Genomic DNA, 23,340 nt, shown 5'->3' with positions numbered 1-23,340 from the left:
CTGGCTGCACACAGCTCCATCGATCCCTCCGCTGCGCCTCCCGGCCGCTCCGCCCCGGCGCCGCCCGGACTATTTGGCCCGGAGATAGTCCCGGCCGCGGCCATTCGGCACCGCCGCCGCCGCCATTTCGGGTCCGCCGCCTCAGCGCGCCGCGACCGCGGGCAGCTCGGCCCGCCCGAGCTCTCCTTCTGCCGCCGCCACAGCCCCGCCGGCCCCCGTCCCGATGGCGACCTCCGTGGGGAACGTGGCGGACAGCACAGGTACCGTGGGATGCCTCGCCCCCACCCCCTCCGCGCGGACGGGCAGCCATGGCCGGGCCGTGCCCTCGCCCCCGGGGCCGCTCCCCGCTCGCCCGGCGGAACTTTCCAGAAGCGGCGAGGCCGTGGCTGTTCCACCACCGCCTTTGTGCGGGTCCATGCGGGTGCCCCGGGCGGAGGGGCCCGAGCGCGGCCCGCGGTGGGCGCTGCCCGTGGGCAGCCCGGGAGCCACTGCCGGGGCGGCGCGGGGAGCTGCCGGGGAGGTGTTGTATTTATATCACACCATCAGGTGACTGCGTTAGAGGGCGAAGCAGGGTAGAAAGCCTGACCCAAAATGTGTGATGGGTTCTTCAGAATCGCTCGCTGCGCTCAAGCGGGAGTTTCCTCAGCAGCCTGATCTAGTGGAAGGTCCACTGATCCTTGCCCACGGCAGTGGAATTGGAGCGAGATGATGTTTTAAGGTCACTTCCAAGCCAGTCACGTTCTGTGATTCTATGATTCCTGAACCATGAGATAGCGTGTTGAAGCTATGAGGGATCCTGCCCTAAATTTAGTTTACAGATGTAGAACTTGAGGGACGGAGAAGAGGAGGAATCTGAGTTTGTACACCAAGAAAAAGAAATGTTATGCTTACTGAAAGGCTGAAAGGACAACACAACTTCATCCCCCAGATTTTTGGGGCTTTCTGTAACCAGACAGGAGGAGGAGTATGGAAAGCTGAAACGATGTCTGGGGAAAGGAGGATTTCTGGAGAAAAGAGACGGGATCCAGTGCAGAGATAGGGCTGTGAAGATGGCAGTGACATGAGAAGATGCTGCAATACGGTGTTTTGCTGCTCTTTAGCCAGGACTGTGTGTGTCTGGTCAGCGAGGCTGCAGCATCCTTAGGTAGCCTGGATCTGTGCAGGTGTGAGCGACACGTGGGGGAGAGCCCTGTGCTCATCCTCACCGCCTCCCGCGGGGAGGTGACACTGCTCCTTGGGGACCTGGATTGCATCTAAACCTAAGCTTGAGCAAGAGGATGCGGCAAGTGTTTAGGACCGTGTTTCTCCGAGGGGAAATGGCCTTAGGTGTGTTTGTGGTGGTTGTGTGCAGGTTTTTGTTTTGCTTGTGTTCTCTGGAAGCCTCAGGGAAGGTCATTGTCGCAGCATGTGCTAGACTTTTCCAAGGTCACAGTCGAAGCACGCAGCACGAGTTAGCCCAGGTACAGACATTCATTTATGCAGGACTCCCATCAGGGGTTTTCCTGGCTGTGACTCTTTTTCGATGCGGTTCTTTTCTTTAGGAATTGTTTCACTGAGCATCCGTTGATGGGCTGTGTTACGGGTACTTTGCATTGCATAGCTTTGCTTCCAGCCTCTGTTAAAAGTTGAGCTCTTTCGGAACTTTGTGGTGTGCCTGTTAACCTTCCTGCTTTTCAGTGGACTTGAGGATTGTTCTTAACACCCTCCCTTGGGGGTAGATTACCGGCAATTTTACACCGAGTTTGCTCTGTCTGTGGGGTTTTTGTAAATAGAGGCAGATGATGAATGAAAGAACATGTTAGTGTTTCTCTGGCTTTGTTGCTTTTGTTAGCAGCTCTCATTCCAAGGTGTTAAGTACAATATTTCTGCACCACCTGCTTTCCTACCCTGGGAGCTACAACTTTAGTTTGACTTTCACTTGCTTAAAGTAGGAAAAATGTAGCATTTAGGTAATGGTTGGAAACTTGTTTCCAAGTGGTCATGAGTTTCGGAGTGTAAACTTTTGGTGGTGGTTGGTTTTGTTTGTTTGTTTGCTTTTAGCTTTGAAATTTGATGACACAATAGAAATGTATTTTAAGAGGAAATTATTAAGTTCATGAGATATGCTTTTCCTCCTCTTATCCGGTTTCCCTGTGTTTGTGCCATCGAGCAGAACTTGAAAATACACTCAGTGCCAGAGGGGCCGAGCCTGGTAACAGCAGCAGGACAGAATGAGGAACAGTCTGTTGGTGCTCCAGTATCGTTATTATTGTCAGCACCATTTAGAAATGGTGTGGTTTGCAACCATGATTCAACGTTCTCATGGTGAATAAAAGTTGTATCTCTTTGCCATCAGGTTTAACCAGACACTGGAGTCCACTTTGCCCTTATTCAGGGTTTGGAAACTGTTCTGATAGATTCCTAGAAAACAGGAATCTAATCTGCATGAAGATACTTGGTCACTAATTTGTCAAGTGTCTTAAGTGAGTGGCTTTGCTAGTTCCAATTTACCACTGACAGAGACAATGGAAAGATTTATATGTCTCATTTAAATTCAGAATTTTAAAACTCAGTAGGTCCAGGTGGGAAGTGCTTCATGAAGGGAATTCAGTGACTGCAAAGTACTGAATATGCCAGGCTTGGGGAGGGAAAATGAGAGATACTTGCAGTAATCAAACCTTTTAATAGTGAGAGCTGTTGGTGTAAATAGTTGAATTGGAAGGCCAACTGTTCTTTCTAGGATGAATGGTTATGTTTTTTTCCCAAGCTGCACTTGTCTGTATTTTAATGAAAAATCTTACTCTGTAAGAAATAATTAACTTTTCACACTTAAGGTTGTTCTGTGTAAAACAGGTGGTGTTTTATTTAAGTATTTTGTTCTCCACAGTTGGGCATTAAATACTAAAAGCATTTTGTCACTCCTGTTCCAGCTAAGCCTCCAGGAGCAGTAACTCCTTTCCTGTACCCTGCCTGTTTAATGGTTCCTCCTGTAGGCCAGTTGCATAATCATTGAAGTGTGTGTTTGTCTCTCATCAGATATTGTTCCAAGGCCGTTTTTTTCCCCTTTGAAGGGATTTGACTCCTTAGAGAAAGTGTAGGAGTATGGAGGATTCAAGGAATGGTAGCCACTTCCTCCCCCCCCCCCTTTTTCTTTTTTTTAGGGCTTTCAGTACTTACATCACAACTGTTTTGTTAAGTCCTTTGAAGTCTTTGTTTCCTGTCCTTCATTTCCCTATTAAGTTGTTAGAACTTATTTTTAACGTTGCAAAGCATAGGATTTGCAGTCTTGGGGGGGAGTGAGAATCATTGTTCTGGTAGCAGCACTTCCACTGTTAGGAACCAGAGTACCAAAGAACCAAAATATCATGACAGGAGTCTCTTTAAATGTATTTCAGAATTAAGGAAAAGGTTGACTTACAGATATTTATTCACAGACGTTACAGTCTGTGAATTATTAGCTGACAGAGCCATGCACCTGTACAGATAATTTTAGAAATTCCCTGGTAAAAGGGAATATATGCATGAAGACTTGGGAGCTCCAACTGTCACCTGCCATGTATTTTATATAATTTCAAACATTTTCATCCTTCATTTGTGTACATTTTTTCATTGTTTTGTTTTGGTTTTTTTTTTTTGCTTTTGTTTTGTTCCCATCATCTAACTTTTTGTTTTCCCCCTCTAAATGTTTTGGTGACTCTCCAGAACCAACGAAACGTATGCTTTCCTTCCAAGGGTTAGCGGAGTTGGCTCATCGTGAGTATCAGGCAGGAGACTTTGAAGCAGCAGAGAGGCACTGCATGCAGCTCTGGAGGCAGGAGCCTGATAACACCGGGGTGCTTCTGCTACTCTCATCCATTCACTTCCAGTGCCGCCGACTGGACAGGTAGGGCTCTTCCTGTCCCAGTTTTGTTATGGTAAGAGAGAAACACAAGTTGGACTCGCCAGCTTTTATAACAAACAGCAGACCTTGCCAGGATTCTCATATGATTTTAATGTTGTACCTGTGAACATCAGGGCATCAGCCACACTTGTGTGTGCTGGCAGGATTGAATGTTCATTCCACCTGCAGTATAAGTTTGTAGTTCAGATTTTGTTTGGGGCTTTGTTTGTTTGTTTGTTTGTTTGTTTTTTAAGTTGCAAACCAACATGGTTAGTAAAGGAGTTTTGTGATCTGAAAGTTGTCCCCATATTCTTCCTGCTTTCCCATTCCTGATCTTGCTTTCTGCACCTCCAGCATTTTGAACTTGACTTGCTCTAGCTGTAAGTTCATGTTTGCTGGTGAAGGAAGTAAGAATTTTTGGCTAGATCTGTTTTATACAATGCTGTAATGACAGCTCAGATGTGGGAAAATGAAATGGGTGAGGATACAACAGCATTGTGCATGTAAACTGTGCCCTGCTTCTTCAAAAGAGTATCAAGGGGAACGTTGCTTAAAGCATAAATCTGTTGTAAGAGACTTCAGAAGATTCCTGTAGTGTTTTCTCCAAGTGTGTTAAGCTCAGGTTTGGTGAAGCAACTTGAACCCCTCTGACTGTCAGTGAGAGCTGTCCTTGTTCAGTCAAATCTAAAATGGGAACCAGGGAGATGAGAGTTTAACTGGGAGCATAAACATACAAGACAGCACTGTAAGTCCAGGTTTGTTGGCTGAGTGTTTGGCTTGCTTAAGCAGGAATGTTCATTAGATTAACTAGATAAACAGACAAAACACTGAATGTCAAGGGTGAGTTTGTTTGGTTTTTTTGTTTGTTTTATGGTTTGGGTGTTTTTTTGGTTTTTTTTGCTAACTTGCCTCATTTTCTCCAGGTCTGCTCACTTCAGCACTTTGGCAATTAAACAGAACCCGCTGTTGGCCGAAGCGTATTCGAACCTGGGCAATGTGTACAAGGAGCGTGGACAGCTGCAGGAGGCCATTGAGCATTACAGACACGCCCTGCGCCTCAAACCAGACTTCATTGATGGATATATCAATCTGGCTGCTGCACTGGTAGCTGCAGGTGATATGGAAGGAGCAGTACAGGCCTACGTGTCTGCCCTTCAGTACAACCCTGTAAGTAATGCTTTATTCTATACAAGTCCATCTTTTACTGCTGTCCCAGGACACAAAAATAGCAGCTCTCGAAGAATGAACAAATGATAACCCTTCCAGTCTGTACACCATGAACTCAGTGATTTAATTGATACTTTTCTTAAGGGTCTTTGAAAGGCTGCTGTCACAGAGAGTTTTGTATTGCAGTAAGGGCTGCTGTTGTACACTTACCTGTATTGTTCAGAGAACAGAAAAGCAAGGAAATTGTTTTTTCTCAAGTCAGAAGTTTCAGGGAGTGGCCTCATATTCAGCTTTGCGTGCTTTAAGGTGGTATTACAGTGAGACAACTAATGCTCAGATATGAATGTGAGATCTTGAAAAATTGTCAGGTATTACTTTAGCCCAGAGTCAGAGATTTCATGGTGATGAGAATCTCCTGTGTTAGATTTTGATTGTGGACTGGTTTACAGAAGCATCCTTTTTAAGTTTCACTGGCTGAAACTGAGTATCTGTCTGTAAGTGACTCCTATAGGATTGATCTGGTGTTGGGATTTTTGGTTGTAACTGTTTCAAATTGACGTTTTTAGTTAAGTTGTGCTGGACTACTTTCCTCTGCTCATTTGGCAGGGCTCCCATTAAGGTTTTATAGTTCTCAGCATGTCGAAGGTATCTGCTTGCTGTTCTGTCATACATCTTGACAAAAAGTACTTAAAAAATGCAGCATGGGTCTGGTGTGCATCTGTCATTTTCCCTGAGGAAAAGCAAATGCAAACCCAGTCCAGCAAAGGCTCAGAATCTTATTTCTCTGTGTTCTTTTCCTTACCTGAACTTGTCTACCTTATTATGCTAAATGGTGTGACCAGTCGATTTCATGCACTGGTTAAAATAACGTGAGATGGTGGATTTTTTACAAGAGTTGAGTTTTGTTTAGGTTAGAAAATTGTTTTGTCAATGTTGACAAAATGTCTCCATTCTCTGTGGTCTTTACTGCTAGATAATGCAATTACAGCCTGTGCTTTCATTTCAGACAAATGAAAGAACAAGAACATGTGGCAGAGCTGTTGAGAATGGATGGATTAGTGGGCAAAACACAGAGAAAAAACTGCTTTAGGGATACAGAAAGGAAAATCACTTCATATATCTATTTAAAAGCCATAACAGTAATGGTGTATCTTAAGAGTTGAGCTTTAAAGTCATGGCTTGGGGAGGAAAAAAAGAGACTGTAAATACATACGGCAGAAGGACTTAATCTGCTGGGGGGAGCGTTTGTTTATAGTTTTCTTTTTTGTTTCTGTGTAAAGAGGATTTGTATGAGAGATTACTTTTTTAATTCTTTATTTTTACAGTACTAAATTCAGTCAGATTGTGTGCCGTTTGAAAAACAATTCACATTTGTGATGTATTTATTAAGAATTGAAAATAAGCTGTAGTGGACTGGGTCATTCCTTAGCAAGTTCCCTGTGAAGTCCTGAAACTGAATGTGGGACTTTGATTTTTTTCAGGACTTGTACTGTGTTCGTAGTGACCTGGGGAACCTGCTCAAAGCCCTGGGTCGCTTGGAAGAAGCCAAGGTAGGTGTTGGGTAGAATACATGTAAACGTCAGTGTTTTGAACACTTGAACTTTGCACCAAATCTTCAAAGCTGCGTTGATCTACAGACAGTCCGAGAAACTGCTGAGAACTGAAGGCACTGAAACACCCCAGAGTAGTTGCAGGGCAAGATATGGCATGTCCATGTTTAAAAAGTTGGTTTAAGTCAAGAAATGGAAAATTACCAAGCCTTGCTGCTGAACTAGACTATCTGATACCATTCTGAAGTATTGGGCAGGGGCTCCATCATGCTTTCATCTGGAAATAAGTAACAATCCTTCAGATCTGAGGCTTGCCTGCTGGTGCCAAGCAGAGAGCCTGTGGTTAGCTCCAGACCCCTGTACGATGCAGGTGCTATTGAAAATGCTGCTCTTCTAAAGTCCTTTGTGGCTTGTAAGTGGAGAAGAAACTTATCCAAATGTTACCTTGTAATATTGGCTTTTAAAGATTTTTTTATTCTTTTAACTTTTCCCTTCCCTCGATAGTGGAAGAAAGGCTAGTAAATAATCAATAGCTGCAGTATGCGACACACACCACCCCCCTACCCCCACCCCCCAATATCTTTTCTTCATGTCTTCCCTCTCCCCTCCCCCAAAATAAAGAAATCGGAAGGACAAAGCTGGTTTGTTTGGTAAATGAACTGATCAAAAGAAAACTTGCTGTAGTGGAAAGGTGGCTTCTAGCAGTCGTGCGTTTCCTAAACTTGAGAATTCGAACACCCGAGATTGAGTTTTTTGAAAATTCCTCGGCACGTTGAAATTCGGATCGCAGAAAGAAATTTGTCTTGTTACAAGCCACCTTACGCGTCCGCGCTGCCGGGGTGAGGAGTGTGGAGAAATCAGAACCCCTCTGGGCTCCACGTCGGTCACTCCAAGCCCCACGCGCATGCTCAGAAGTGGAGTGTATGAACAGCGTAGCTGTCTGTTTGGCTGCAGCACCGCCTGGGGGGAGGGGGGGGCACCTCGCTGGGGTAACGGGGAGCGCAGGCTCAAAGTTCAATATTGCTTTGATTCCTCTGAACAACTTGGATGCGTGAACCGTCCCTAGGGCAGCCGGATTGATTCGGTCGGATCCAGGTTGAAACCATTGGTGTAGCAGCAGTCGGATTTGAACAGTCTTTGAGACACTTGGTTCTCGGCCCACCAAGCGGACAGCTAACATGAATTGCACTTCACTGCAGCTTTAGTGTGACTGGTATAGGCCAAGACACTGCGCCTGCCTTAGGTTGCTGACTTCTTTGTTTCAGAGCTCTGGAGACACCCTAGTTTGAAAGTGTTACATTCCGTTTTGTGAGAACTTTAATAAACGAGGAAAAACATCTCGAGTAAATTGCAACGTGTTTCTTTGGTTATCAGTCCATTTGAAAGATCAAGCCAGCAGATTCCTTACAGTTTGAACTAAAATTTAATTTCTTTGTAGATATTTCAGAGCCTTTCTTCCAAAAAAAAAAAAAAAAGTCCCTGCTGTATGCAATTGCCCGATTAACCCTCTCCCTTCTGCATGTCTCCCTTGTTACAGACAGATTATCCTCATTCCCATGTGTTAAGACATATCCAAAAAAATGCAATTGCTTTGTTGAACTCTTACTAATGATCTTGTTTTATTTTCTCTCTTGTTTTTGGTTTTTCACCACTGATATTGTATTTAGAAGGTTTCAGGTGGGTGAAACCTCCTATTCCATGCGTAAGGTGCCTCGCTGAAGGGAGCTCGAGGCCTGGATCTAGGGCAGACACACACCTCCTCCTCCTCTTCCAGCAAGGAACGCACCGAAAAGTCACATGATGAGAAATATGGTAACGGGTTTGTAACTGCCACAGCAAAACCATTTGCCTCCATGCCTGAATCTTCTGTCTTGTGGCTTCAGAAACAGCTTAAAATATTTAATTACGAGCAAGTAATGTAAGAATATTTTATACTATTAGCCACAAATTCTATCAAAGAAATAAAGTAAAAGTAAATTAAAATATTTTTTAAAGAAATAATTGGAGATAGTTAATAGTTAAAAAAAAAAAAAAAAAAAAAAAGCTTCTAACTCTTCTGGTTGTTCATTTTTTTCCTTTTTTCTTCTTTGTTTGGATTGCAGCGTTCTGCTCTTCTGATGATGCGCTGTGATCCTGCAGTAGCGCAAAGGCTGCGCAGCGGTAACGCGCATTGCGTGCGATTACAGCCCCCGTGAACGGTTGGCTGGATGATTAATCTCGGATCGGGCGGCCGCCCGAGCTCCAGGCTGCGGCCTTTTGGATGGAATTGGGTTCTGACGCGTTTTTTTTTAAGGAGCGCAGACGCCAAATTTTAACGAGCAGAGTGTTTTGTGTGGGCCTGCCTGGGAGATTAATGGTTCCGGCTGGCCGTTCACTGCACCTTGGGGCCACCACTAGAGCCAAGCAGTTCGCAGCGATAGCGTGGCGCCGTGCTGGGTAGGATGCGCAGCGATTTCTTGCGCTTGCATTACAGGGACCTAAACCTTCATGCAATCCTGTCATTTGAGGTTTGGAAGCTGCAGGTGACTAAAAATGCATCCGGAGAAACCGGGAAACAAGACATGGGTCGGGAGTGTCAACACTTAAAACTGTGGAGTGCCTCTACCTTTTTTAGTATTTTTTTTTTCTGATTTTTTTTTTTTCCCCCCAGAGTAATTTCTGTCCTATTTCACAATTTTGCTCCCGAGCTTTGGTGGTTTTTTTTACTTGGTAATTTTTTTTTTTTATTTTTTTACGCGCTTCAAGGCGGCAGATGTTCCCGGTGAACCGCTGGAATTATCGCCGAGGCGATTTCTGTGGCGACCTGGTGCCTGAAGGAACGTTTCTTTTGTTCTCAGCATAACTGAAAAATGGTGGGCTTGCACCTGGGTTTTGGTTTGCGCTGGCGCAGGATCAACAACAGTTTGCAGCGCATTAGTTTTGGCGCAAGCTAGCCTATACTGCAGGGTCACTTTTGGCTGGTTAGAGAAGGCATACTAACAATTGTTTTCTCTCATTTTTTTTTTCTTTTTTTTTACAAATATTCCCCTTCCCTTGTATCTCTCTTCTTTAACTATTCCAAGGCCTGTTACTTAAAAGCAATTGAGACTCAACCAAACTTTGCAGTGGCTTGGAGTAATCTTGGCTGTGTTTTCAATGCCCAAGGAGAAATTTGGCTTGCGATTCATCACTTTGAAAAGGTAACTACCTGGGCGCGTCTCAGCTTCTCTGCTGGGTTTTAATGTACATGTAGTTCTCTGCTTGCAGATAATAAATGCATTTTGGAGAACTGTTGGTTAACACCCTGTGTTAACTCGTTTTTTTTACTTGTTGATGTTTCAAATTCCCTATATGCTACCAGAGAAATACATTTAGAACTGCCCTGGGACTTCACACACGTCAAATATGAGAAAATTAAATTTTCAGTCCTTTCCTAGATTAATTTTTTTAAAAATCTGATGTGATGGTAATAATGTTTTGCATGTTTCATGTGTGAGAGGAAGAAACAACTTGGAGCTTAAAATCACTTTTATCATTTTTGTTTCAAGTATTACTGTCCTTTGAGTAACTGAGAACAGTTTAAGTGGCACATGAATTCCTCTGCTCCAGGGTTATTTTTCACCACTGTTGATTCAGATTTTTCTAGGTTGATGTCATTAACTAGTTGTCTGATACCTTCCAGTTAATATCTAATTGGCCTATTAATTCATTTTGTACTGATCTCTTAAGTTTCTGAAGTCCCCTAAAATTGAATTTAAGATGTGGCAACAGTTATTTCCTGATATTTATGACTTAAGATTGACAAAAAAATTTTAGCTGCTCAGGGTTTTTATTTTTTTTGGATCTGTTCATGATAGATGATGAAGTGTTTTAATGTGGAATTAATAGTTCCCATCAGACTGTACAAGTCGGGCTTGTTACAGATACCTGTAACTTTGTACTGCAGCTTTGGTAACTTCATCAGTTCTTAAGTGCTTTTATTGCATTTTATAGTTTTGAAGGGAGTGAAAATGTTTTAGTTAAAGGGGTGCAGAATCTTCCCTGCACACATGATGTATCTGCTCTTGTTCTTGTGAAACTTGTCTCTGTTTTTCTGCACTGCTAAAGTTTTAAAATGCTGTCTTACTTTGCAGTAGATAAATGGTGTGAATAAGTTTTTCCTCCTTACTAGGTTATTGATGAAGTCTTAGATGCTTACAGATTGTGTTTATCAAATTAAAAAAAAAAAAAACAACAACAAACAACTGAGTTTCATAGAGGATGTTCTTGTGTTAATGCTCAAAACTGTTACTTGAAAAATATTTTCAGGCTGTTACACTTGACCCAAATTTTTTGGATGCTTACATCAATCTGGGAAATGTTCTGAAGGAGGCCAGGATATTTGACAGGTAAGCAGATCAGTGCTGTTGCTCTCTCAGTAACCTGTCAGATGTATCAAGATGCAGATCGTGTTCCTCCTGTAAAGTGTCTTTAGACAGGGGTAGCAAAGACTTCAGCTGTAAGCTGAGCAAGCAAATGGCTTTGAAGTGCAGACAGACCAGGCTACTGGAATTGAAGAAAAATACAAAAAAATCTGTGGAATGTATTCTTTCATGTTGCTTTTTATAGTTAGTATGTTGTCAAAAGTGAGAGTTTCTGATTCAGCCTTGAAATTAAGGCTGGGGAGGGTTAAGGTGTCCCAGAAAGGCACGAATGCTTGAATTCTGTTTTCATTATGTGATTCAGGACACGATTTACAAGTGTGTCCCTTCCAAAACTTCCCTACTATGTAAGACAAACTGTAATGCTGGAATACAGCTCAGCATCTGATTGAATATTCTGTGTTTGTGACGTGTTGGCATCGTGTTACTGCCTTGGGTTGCAGCACTGCTGCTGTCTTGTTGAACTGACTTGTTCTGAGACCTCTAATCTGATACTTCAGTCTCCTGTTTATGGAGAGGGATCCAGGCTGTGTTGTTTACATGCAATGTGCCATATTGCATCTGTTAATTGGTTTATAATTTCTGGTAGCTGTGGTTTGTGGCCCCAAATTTAATACGAGCTTGCAGGGAACAGGCTGATTAATTCTGTTTAGTTGCATTGCACGCAGCCTAAATCATTCAGTGATTTCTGATGTAACCGCAAATTAATGGGCCAAACAGGGGCGTGTTTCTTCACTTGAGATTTTACATCACCTTTTGAGCATTTACTTACTACATATACTGTTATAATTATCTTAGAAATTTGAATACTTCAGCCATTTATGTAGTGCTATAGGAGCATATAATTAAAGATTTCACCTTCAAACAAAGTGTTGTGTGAAGTCTCAGTAAATCATGGTAGGTTAGTGCAGCGAATAAAGACATGATACTGTTTATCTTGTCATAGTCAAATAATAAACTGGGAAAAAATGGAGCAAAAGAAGAAAAGTTTTTCCTAGTAATGAAGAATGTTTAAAAGGAGTAGATGAAAATTCGTTTTCCTGAAGACTTGCGTTGTTCACTGTGCAGCATCAAGTTGGAGGAAGACATTCCTGTTTTACCAGGCATTTCTTCTAGTCTGTTAATCATTACAGAATTCAGCCTAGCTTGAAAATACCGTGAAAAAGGATCATTCTTCCCGTGATCAAGCTTTTAATTCAGACAGTACTCTGTGTTTTTATTAACATCTTAACAGGATGGATATGTGTGGTAACGATCAATACCCCTTCAAGTTGGGGGCTTTTCTGGAGGTCGTTTTTGTAACAAGGGCAGTATAATTAATATACTCTCTGCTCTGTGGATGGCTGTTGACATTCCCTTTGTTATCTGTTTGTTCCAGAGCTGTAGCAGCTTATCTCCGAGCCTTGAGTCTGAGTCCCAACCACGCTGTGGTGCACGGCAACCTTGCCTGCGTGTACTACGAGCAGGGCCTGATAGACCTGGCAATAGACACCTACAGGAGGGCTATTGAGCTGCAGCCCCACTTCCCTGATGCCTACTGCAACCTGGCCAATGCCTTGAAGGAGAAAGGCAGTGTAAGGAGCACTTTCTTCCTTTCTAAAATCGCAGTGAAGGGGTTTTTTTTAGGCACCTGCTGTCACCAGCTTTATTAAGGTGGGGTGTTATCCTCATTTACTTAGAAAGAAGAATAATTCAGGAAATCTTCACCTTGAGCCTTGATTGTATGGTGACATCTCACAGACAGGGCTCTTGGAAGAAGTGTTACCATTGTAACTGCATGCCTTTTTTTGAAGGTGGTAGAAGCAGAAGAATGCTACAACACAGCTCTTCGACTTTGCCCCACCCACGCAGACTCTCTCAACAACCTGGCAAACATCAAACGGGAGCAGGGCAACATCGAGGAAGCCGTCCGGCTCTATCGGAAGGCTCTCGAGGTAAAGCCACGTGTGAGGGAGAGCTGGGGAACCCCAGCTGGGAATGTGGGATAGGACATCGGGGTTTTATCCCTCTGCGCTCCTAAGTAGAGGAATTCCTGCTTGGGAGACCTGAGTTAGAAAAAAATGTGAGAAGATATATTAAATATGTGTATAAAGAAGAAGAGTAATAACTGGACAAGTGTTTTTGTTGTGGTCTGCTCGTGGCGTTTGAGAGACAATGTCACCTTTTTATTGCAGGTGTTTCCAGAGTTTGCTGCTGCACATTCAAACTTAGCAAGTGTCCTGCAACAGCAGGGAAAGCTACAGGAGGCTCTGATGCATTACAAGGAGGCCATTAGGTAAATGGATATCTGTAATAGTCCCAACCATTCCTAACAGGAAAGTGCACCAAATTTGTACAGAAAGTGACTTACAGTGGCATGGTTTAATTCAAGTGGTTGCTCTGCAAAGCAAAAAGTCTGGGTATGGTTCCTTGTTGGAGAGGGAGCTTTTCTTGTTCATATTATTTTTTACTTCTCAGAATCAGCCCCACGTTTGCAGATGCTTATTCTAACATGGGAAACACTCTGAAGGAGATGCAGGATGTCCAGGGAGCTCTGCAGTGCTACACCCGTGCCATTCAGATAAACCCAGCTTTTGCTGATGCCCACAGCAACCTGGCCTCGATTCACAAGGTAGCACATGCGAATGATTCACTCCTAGAAAAGTGTGGTGGGGCCCTGTGAGTTGCTACCCTGAGGATATTTTTACCTGCTGACTCATCTCTGTGCGTTTGCAGGATTCAGGGAATATACCAGAAGCCATCGCCTCTTACAGAACCGCTCTGAAACTGAAACCTGATTTCCCAGATGCCTATTGCAACCTGGCCCACTGTTTGCAGGTGAGGGAGATGGGGCTTTGGCTGTAATTCTTAGGATTCCTCTGCAGCAGATGCTGAGCTCGATCACATGAATCAGTTACTAATTTAAATGTAAAAGGGTTAGACTTAAGTCTTAAATCAGAAGATAAGATTATACAGTTCTCAACAGTAACTACTGAAGTTCTCACTGCCATTTTTGGACAAAACATTAGTCTCAACCTCTGAAATATCTGATACAGATAAAAGGAAGCTGTAGTCCTAATATTCTTTAAATTTTTCCTTTTTTTTAGATTGTCTGTGACTGGACAGATTATGATGAAAGGATGAAGAAGCTGGTTAGCATTGTAGCTGATCAACTGGAGAAAAACAGACTGCCTTCTGTCCACCCACATCACAGCATGCTGTATCCCCTTTCTCACAGTTTTAGGAAGGCTATTGCTGAGAGACATGGAAATCTGTGTTTGGACAAGGTAGGAAGCTTTATACAGGCCCATTGTGATTGAAGTGCTTTGTGGCTTTGCCTGTTCCTGCTCAAAATTAAATACTAACATAATATTAACTCTTGTGAGCTTTCTGAGTCACTGACATGTAAAGAGATGGGACCAAGTGTTGCTCATCATGTTTTCCAAAGTACAGGAGGGGCATTTTTGAAAAACAGAGGGAATAAATTACCCTTCCCTGAGAGCAGTTTCAGGCAGCTCTGTCAGAGTATTGATTGTTCATTTCCAGCATCCACAGTGCTTGGAAGCTGATCTTGCCTGCAGTGAAGAGCTTTTGTGTTTGATGGGCTCTTGGGGCAAGGCACGACAGTCCTTGAGTATTTGTTGTGATTCTGCTTTGGAGGACTTCGTGTAATGAAGTTAATTCTGCAAACTCAAAGGGGCTTTTTGGTCCCTCTCTTCAGATTTTGGTTTTGGTTCCTGAGTTTGTAACCATTTGTCTTTGTTTTCTTGCCAGATTAATGTTCTTCACAAGCCACCATATGAGCACCCCAAGGATTTGAAGGCCAGTGAAGGTCGACTTCGTATTGGCTACGTGAGCTCTGATTTTGGAAACCATCCCACCTCACACCTAATGCAGTCCATTCCAGGCATGCATAACCCAGACAAATTCGAGGTAAAAAAACACAAATGGCAGGTTTAAAGCTTTAAATATGACTGTCAGTGGCATCAAGGTGCTGCTGCCTGATTGCTCAATTTACAGTTCTGCACCTGGTTTTTGTTCACTCTGCTGCTGTGTTTTTTAAGTGCATTTTTCTCTAGGGTACCTGAGTCACAAATGTGAACTTCAGATTGGTCTGGTTACCTCTTTTTCAAAGGACAGTGACACCCTATGCTTTCTGCAGAAGGAGAATATACAGCTTAGTAAAACTGAACACAATCATGTCTGTATTTATGTGGGTGTCGTGTTAAGGAATTGAGTCTGTAAATAGAACTCATTTCCAGTTACGTTGTTTGTCCCATGACTAAATTGCCTCCGTTTTTTCTCATTTCTAAATTGCCTGTTTTTTAGACATGACTGTCTAAATTGCCTCCTGTTTTCCAAGTCATACAAATTTGCTTATTTTTGTAAAGGGTTTTAAGTATTTTCTTCTTGCAAAAGTGTTTTTGTTAATCTCTTTGTTTGTTCTGTTATGGAACTTTTTTCCCCTACCTTCTTGCTTTTTTCTGGTCATAAAACCTTCAGTCTGAAATTTTTTTGTGACAGGGCCACAGGATTGAATTGTGTGGGTGTTTTTCCTGGAAGAATTAAATTAGTGGTCTGAATACAAGAAGTGGGGGGAGAATGTCCCATTTAACCTTGAGTCAGCTCAAGACAGAGGCCTGTCTTTCATGTTATAGGTTTATAAAGCTCTACAGAGCTTAATTAAAATACTAAATAGTTATGTATTGTTTTACTAAGACCATGGCTTTATCTTGCATGGTGAGTTCTTTGCATATTGCTGTTTGTTCTGTCTGTCTGTCCTAGGTTGGTTGAAGATGCTCTTTCATATAATCTGTCAACTGTCTGTTTTTCAGATACAGTTGCAGTTCGTTAATTGGGAGAATTAGTCACTGTTAAAAACCTTCCCCACAAGGCTTGTCTGTTCAACCTGAGTCATAATTATGATTCTGACTAATTAAACATTCAAAGGTGTCCTGTAGAAGGCATTCTTAAAGAATTCAATGCTTATGCAAATCTTTCTCTGTGTTAAAATGACTCTCCCTTGTACTGCTGAGAACAATGTCTGTGTGTTTGTGCAGGGTGCAGAACTAGGTGAAACTGGGCCCTGGTTCAAGTGTGTCAAAAAAATTCTTCTTTCTCAACTGGCAAATGCCACACAAAATTAATATGATTTGTATGAAACTAGATACAATTTGAAGTTGCAATACCGTGTGTTTTATAGCACAGTTATTTTGTGAGCAGGTTGCTGCAGATGCTGAATTTTTGATGCCTCCTGTTCTAGGTGTTCTGTTATGCCCTGAGCCCTGATGATGGGACAAACTTCCGTGTAAAAGTGATGGCTGAAGCAAATCATTTCATTGACTTATCTCAGGTGAGCTGTTCTTGATGTAAATTTAAATTCTTCTAAATGAAGAAAGAGATCAGCCTGTACTTCTGAGATTTTTAGTTGCAATCATTTCTTGAAATAGGATGATGTGGAATTTGTCGATGTTTTGGTGTTAAAGCCTTGACATCTCTCCATTGGTACTCTGGTGACTAACCACATTTATTACTGAAAGACTGGAAACAGAAAGAACTTTAAATTTATGTATTTGCTTATTCCTCAGATACCATGTAATGGCAAAGCAGCAGATCGCATCCATCAGGATGGGATCCACATTCTCATTAACATGAATGGCTACACCAAAGGAGCCCGAAATGAATTATTTGCCCTGAGACCAGCACCTATTCAGGTAACTAAATCACAGGGCTCTGTATCTCCAAAAAAACCACCTGAGCACAAAGAGTTGCTCTTTTTCTGGTAGGATGGAATGCATGTTGAAGGCTCATATTGGTTAGTAGGCAAGAGAGACTTGGGGCTTAGAATATGCAAGACAGATATTATCATTCCGTTTAAGAACACCAGTTTGGGGCTTTTCTGTGTGCTTTATGGACAATTGACAATGTCCTGAGAGAGGACTCCTTAATTATAGGATGTTTCTGTACCACTGCCTGTCTTGCTGGAGTGAAAACAAACAAAGGGTATTTGAAGCAATTGATTGAGTTGTTGGGTTTTAATCTCTTCAATGAAATTCTAGTTACCATAAATCAGAATCAGAGTTCCTTTTATAGAGTAAGGATTTTCTAAAATGCCTATGGAAGGAGAATGGGAATAACCTGAATTGGAGTCAGCCTAGATTCCAGGAACTGTCTCAGCTCAGAGGAGCTGTAATTGCTGATGGTCGGTGTTCTGGATCCTTCAGCTTTTGCTTGAGGGATCAATTTTAGAACATCCTTGGACTGTTCTGAAGTTTGGAGTTAGTGGTTGATACTCAGTTGACAAAGCAGAAGGAGGAACTCGAATCTGCAGGTGGAAAATGGAACTTAAAATTCACTGATTTTTAAACTTCTTTATTTTCGCGACGCACCTGAAACTGCAGCCTTGCTTGCTTGTTTTTTAGGCAATGTGGCTAGGGTATCCTGGCACCAGTGGGGCATTGTTCATGGATTACATCATCACAGATAAAGAAACTTCCCCAGTTGAGGTGGCTGAGCAGTATTCAGAGAAATTAGCTTACATGCCAAACACTTTCTTCATTGGAGACCACGCCAACATGTTCCCCCATCTCAAGGTACGTTGGAAGATGGGGCAAGAACCATTTGTCACAACTGTCTTTATAAAATGGCTCTCATATGGTACCTGCTTGAGGATTTAACTTTTTTAAATACTTTTTTTTTTTTAACAGAAAAAAGCAGTCATTGATTTCAAGTCCAATGGTCATATTTATGACAACAGGATTGTTTTGAATGGCATTGACCTGAAGGCTTTCCTTGACAGCCTCCCTGATGTCAAAATCGTTAAGGTGAGAGCTGCTCCTGTCTGTGTTCAGTGTTAGGGACTGAAGTCCCACGTTTCTGTGTGCAGTCTGACACTTGTGTGATGTGTTGTAGATGAAGTGTCCTGACAGCTGTGAAAATGCCGATGGCAATGCCGCCCTCAGCATGCCAGTCATCCCCATGAACACCATTGCAGAAGCTGTTATTGAGATGATTAATCGTGGGCAAATCCAGATTACTATCAATGGATTCAACATCAGTAATGGATTAGCAACTACTCAGGTGAGGCACTTCAAGACACTGTTCTCTTGCATTTTATGTTATATATGTTTTAATATGACAAGAAAGAAAGACCTCCAAGCAAATGTGTCTTCTATCATGTTGATTTGTTTAGTTCTCATGTTGAAGAAAGCTCATTATAAGCCACAGATGTACTGGAAGATGATCTTTCCCCCCCAGAGATACAGGAATTGTATCTAGAGGTATCTAAAGTCCAGAAAAATTCATTCATGTTGCATAAAGACGACACTTGGTTGTTTGAAGGCAAGATTTACCTTTTGCCCTGCAGCCCGCAGGGATCTGTGACCTCTTACTCGGTTTCAGTTGTGTTTTTCCTTTTAAAAAAAGTTGATGAGTAACAGAATAGAGGCAGAGTTATTCCACTGTATCTCAACAACATTTATTCATCTCCTTACATTTTTCAGAACCGTGCACTGCATCACCACCTCTCAGTGCTTAACAGTTAATGGGATTTTAGTGACAGCTCCTGGTATTGTTTAACACTTGGTCCATTGCAGAACAGTTCTCCCTTTTTAGAAATACCCTGTTCTGACACTGGCATAACTCATTATCTTGTGTGTGCTACTCAGTTTAGTCTCTCAGGAGAGACATCATTTGACATCATTTTATGAGCCCTTTTATTACTGCTGCTCTATCCATAACCTCCTGCCTTGGTTTCTTTTGGAGTTCTTTTGTTCCCAACTGAGCCTTTCTTTTGAGTTGATAATATGTCATGTCTTAGTTTGGTCAGGAAGTTTATTGGCATTTATTTCTGAAGTTGTTGTCCTCATAGAGAATTCTTGTCCTAACACTCCACCACAGCAACAAAACACTGTAAGCTCTGTCTCTGCACTCTTCAACAGGATTTCTGTCATTGTCACACTAATGTAACACTTCTTTGTGCTGCTGTCAGCTGCTTTTTGGCATAGGTGGACAAGAGCTGAGCACTTTTACCAGCTTCTGTTGAACTAAGTTATCACGTGCATCTCCTAATGGAGTCAGTGACAGTGAGTCATTGTCATTCCCATCAGGTGTGTCATCAGTGGCTGCCTGCACTGCCACTGCTCTAAATTTTAAATACATACATATGGAAAATAGGTATTTAGAGAAAAAGGCTCCAAGTAGCTGTGTTGCCCTTTCTCTACCAATGTTTTTATCTGGTTTTGATGCCATCATTGCATGTCATTATTAAAAAAAAAAAATTAAAAATCACGCTTCCATTTTACTAATCCTCAAGACTCTTGCATGGTATTTTGATTATCCCATCTTCATCCTCTAGTGTTTTTTATTAGCATATTCCTATTCTTTGTGAAGGCTGTAAGATCTGTGCTTTCTTGAAAGTCTGTTGTTAATGCCTCTAATTTTTAGCATTTTCATTATTTTCTTGTCAGATAGTTCCTTACAGTCCATCAGTTGCATATGAGTCTGTATCTTTAGTCTTGACTATCTGTTCTGTGCCTGTTGTCTTTTATCTTAAAAAAAAAAAACAAAACCCACCACCCCAAAAAACCCCAAACAGAACCCACCCAAAAATAAACCACAAAAATCCAAACAAACCGAAAACCAACTTTGCTTTTTAATTCTGTCTTTAAGTTTTAATTTCATTTTTGGTCTCACAGAAATTAAGTTACCTTAAGGAGGGTAGATTCCATTTGTAATGCCTCTTTATATGATTCTTCTTTCCAATTATTCCAGTTACTTGGAATTTCGGGGAGATATAGGAAGGGCATGAAAATGCCCAGTGTTTTTTGCCTTGGTGGTTGCAACATTGTGGCATCCACAAGCGTGTACACAAACCAGTTAAATTCTTGCTGTGGGTAAGTAGACAATTTTGTTTTGTATAATAAACCCAAAGATATGCTTACAGTAACTTATGATGCTAACAAATGTTGCAGTGTCTCAGGACAATTCCACAGGGAATGCTCTCGTTTCCTCAGAGTTCAGCGTTTCAGTAGCTGTTTTTCATTCCTTTAGATCAACAACAAAGCAGCCACTGGTGAAGAAGTTCCCCGGACTATAATTGTGACCACCCGCTCTCAGTACGGCCTGCCAGAGGATGCTGTCGTGTACTGCAACTTCAACCAGCTGTACAAGATCGATCCTTCCACCTTACAGATGTGGGCTAATGTGAGTATCTGGGGCTGATATGCAGTCTGAGGGCAGGCTTTTGGAACAGCACTTCTGGGCAGGTTACCAGAAACTTTTCCGTGGAAAATGTTGACCCTGAGCCGTTTTGAATCCTTACAGTGCTTTTGTTGCAGGGCCTAGTAGAATATAGAATTTTTTAGATTTATTTCAAATGAGGTCTGTGCATATAGCCAGTGAGAACTTATGTCTTGGACAGCTTGAGCGTGCTGGTTCTCCACTGTGTAATAATTTTGGTCTTCCTTAGTCTCTACAATTAAGTCATAACTGGCCTCGGCAGTTGGTAGATTGATAGATCTGAGCTGAGAGGTTCCAGCTTACAGTGTACTGCTGAGAGTTACTTGGGGGTAATGTTTTTTTATATTCCATAGCATTGGCCTATGAATAAATGAGATAATAAATTTTGAGACTTACTGCAAGTAATGCCCTATGAACTGTTGCTCAGAGTTGCTGTCTCTTCCAGTGGGACTAGGAATGCAGTCCTAGTGATTCCATTAAAAATTATGCTCTGTTTTATTCCTGCTCTTATACCCCAGAAGATTAATGAATGACTATGTCTTCCACTGCAGTTGGGTGTGTGGTAATTCCTTGTTCAGAAAAGTAAATGTTCCTCTCTGAGCTTCCTGTATTTGCTGCTTATTTTTGTTACAGATCCTAAAAAGAGTCCCAAACAGTGTGCTGTGGCTGCTGCGTTTCCCAGCTGTGGGAGAGCCCAATATTCAGCAGTACGCACAAAACTTGGGTCTGGCCCAAAACAGAATCATCTTCTCGCCTGTTGCCCCCAAAGAAGAGCACGTGAGGAGAGGGCAGTTGGCTGATGTTTGCCTGGACACTCCGCTCTGTAACGGGCACACAACGGGCATGGACGTGCTCTGGGCTGGCACTCCAATGGTCACCATGCCAGGTAAGAGGCAGGAGACCTGCACTGAACACGTGGGTTGGAATATTGGTTAATTTTTTAATGACAGCAAACAAACTTTGCCTTTAGTGGAGGCAGAAGGAAAGCAACTCATTGTGTGGAATATGTTACTTAATAAACTTATTCCTGATTGTTTTGGTTGGGTTTGATTTGCTCTTTTATTTTCTTCTGCTCAGGAGAGACTCTTGCCTCACGAGTCGCTGCCTCACAGCTCACTTGCCTGGGTTGTCTGGAGCTCATTGCAAAGAGTAGACAGGAGTATGAGGACATTGCTGTGAAACTGGGAACTGACCTGGAATAGTAAGTAAACTTGGGCTACGTAATGTGGTAACATCAAGGTTGTAAAATACTGTGTTTGGGCACAGTGCTGAGACAGCAGTAGTTTTAATACTGCAGATATTTTACTGTTTAAAGTAGCTGGGCAGTCCTCTACTAGAGGTGTCTTGTCTTGCACTTAATTCAGCTTTTACAGTAACTTAACATCGCTCCCAGTTGAGTTAAAATGCTGCCCGCTCTGAAGAAATGTGCAAAATTTTAAGAAGTGCAATACAGTTCACCTTTAATTCTTTTTAAATTGAAGATCAGGCAGTTTGTCACTGACTCCAAGTTAAAATCACGCTGTAAAATATTTCTGCAGTAGAGATAATGCAGCAAGTTCATGTCCCAGCTCTTGTGAGTTGAAGTGGTTGTGCTGGTCTGCGTCAGAAATGATGAGGGGATGAAACGGTGGGGGAGCAGCTGTTTCTGAAACAGTTGTGCAGGCAGTTCTGGGTTAGCTGAAAACAGTAGATGGCAGAACTAAACCAGTATTATGTAGTGTTTGGAACCTCCCACGACCGCTTTCTCACTCTTTGCAGCCTGAAAAAAATCCGTGGCAAAGTGTGGAAGCAGAGGATATCGAGCCCTTTGTTCAACACGAAGCAGTACACGACGGACCTGGAGCGGCTCTACCTCCAGATGTGGGATCACTACGCTGCAGGCAACAAACCTGACCACATGATCAAGCCAGTGGAGGCCAGTGAGTCTGCATGAAGGGAGACTGCCCGTGCCCACCCGGAATTCTCCAGGATCTGAGCCTCTCCGACACTTGTGCAGAGACAGCGAGCTAAAAACTGTGCATTTCTACTTAATCCGCCTGGTACTCTGTGGCTGAAGTAACACATGATGGTGATTAAAGCACAGCCAGACTTATTTCTTGCATGATAGGGAAAGACTCAATAGAGCCTGGGATCGTTTTATTCCATGAGGAATTTGAATGGGATTGAGCCGTGTACATGTGAGCCTGTGTGTATGAGTGACAAAGTGGTTGCTGGGGGAAGTTTTGAACTGCCCAACCAATTATGATACCATGGATTGACTTAATCTTCCTACGAAGCTCTCTCCTTTTATGTGGATTGGGAATTGGAGCATTTTAACATTTGATTTTGGGTAGTCCTGTTGGTATATTTGTGGTTCTCCCATGACAAGATTTCCAGCTAGCGAGTTGCTCCCTGTGTTAATTTCTAAACTGCGTGGACTGAAAGGGCATATGTGCTGGTGTAGTCTTTTTTTATAGGTTTTATAAACCACTTGAGCCTATATCAGCCTTTTAATGTTTGACCTCTGTTTTGGAGCTCTCTGTAATGTGTTGGTTAAGATAAGGACTTTGTTTTGTTTTGTTTTGTTTTTTTAAGCTTCTCCAATAACTCAGCTAATTGGCTTCATGATGGCAGCTCCTATTCTGTTGGAAGAAAAAAAAAACAACCAACCCAACCAAATTTGATTTGAAATTAATCCTCCCCACAAGTGTTTTGAGCTAAACACAAACTGGTGCCAAATACAGATCTTTCAGGAATGATTGTTAATTATGTATAGGGGTGCAGTCCTAGGTACTGTAGCAAAGACTTTAAACAAACAAACGGGAAAAAAAAAAAAAAAAAGGAAGTTAAAAAAAATAATAAAAAAAAAATAAAGCTTTGGTTTGCCAGTTTGAGCGATGTCGCCGTGTCTGTGTGGTGTGGGGGGGGCGCTCTGAGGGGCGGGCGGTGCCGCCCGTGTGCGCAGGCGCCGCGGCCCGGAAGGCGCGGGGAGCGCGGGCCGTTCGAGCGCCATGGAGGGAGCGGAGGGGGCGGCCCGCGCCGCGCCGGGGCCGGGGCCGGGGCCGGGGCTGGGGCCGGGGCGGCCTCCTCGGGGAGCGGGGGACGGGGCACGGCGGGCACGGGGAGCGGGGCACGGAGCAGGGCAAGGGCCGGGCCCCGCCGCCTC

The 23,340-nt window shown here is 42.7% G+C and overlaps 1 protein-coding gene across 3 annotated transcripts; it reads left to right on the top strand.

Annotated features, from left to right (window-relative positions):
- The first annotated feature begins 80 nt into the window (after nucleotides 1–80).
- Nucleotides 81–22,990, top strand: OGT (O-linked N-acetylglucosamine (GlcNAc) transferase). Of its 3 annotated transcripts, XR_003573131.1 has the most exons (23): nucleotides 141–260; nucleotides 3,682–3,862; nucleotides 4,783–5,026; nucleotides 6,508–6,576; nucleotides 9,639–9,755; nucleotides 10,864–10,943; nucleotides 12,355–12,550; nucleotides 12,770–12,910; nucleotides 13,151–13,251; nucleotides 13,434–13,587; nucleotides 13,692–13,793; nucleotides 14,063–14,242; nucleotides 14,730–14,888; nucleotides 16,219–16,308; nucleotides 16,544–16,669; nucleotides 17,378–17,548; nucleotides 17,663–17,779; nucleotides 17,868–18,035; nucleotides 19,728–19,849; nucleotides 20,007–20,159; nucleotides 20,829–21,081; nucleotides 21,273–21,396; nucleotides 21,954–22,990. XR_003573131.1 is itself a non-coding variant. In XM_027900735.1 (22 exons), exons 1-22 carry the CDS (start codon nucleotides 224–226, stop codon nucleotides 22,126–22,128), a joined length of 3,108 nt encoding a protein of 1,035 aa, XP_027756536.1. In that variant the 5' UTR covers nucleotides 81–223; the 3' UTR covers nucleotides 22,129–22,990. The 3 variants fall into 3 exon arrangements, 2 of the variants coding, with proteins under 2 accessions (XP_027756536.1, XP_027756535.1); XM_027900735.1 differs by lacking the exon at nucleotides 19,728–19,849 and having other exon boundaries at nucleotides 81–260; nucleotides 3,712–3,862; XM_027900734.1 differs by lacking the exon at nucleotides 19,728–19,849.
- Nucleotides 22,991–23,340: the final 350 nt, after the last annotated feature.

Source organism: Empidonax traillii, unplaced genomic scaffold (assembly GCF_003031625.1).
Source record: "Empidonax traillii isolate 1590-97213 ecotype Southwest subspecies unplaced genomic scaffold, ASM303162v1 scaffold746:size489142, whole genome shotgun sequence".
Lineage (NCBI taxonomy): Eukaryota > Metazoa > Chordata > Aves > Passeriformes > Tyrannidae > Empidonax > Empidonax traillii.
The sequence above is the reverse complement of the archived record's forward strand: the minus strand, read 5'-3'. Positions and strand labels throughout refer to the sequence as shown.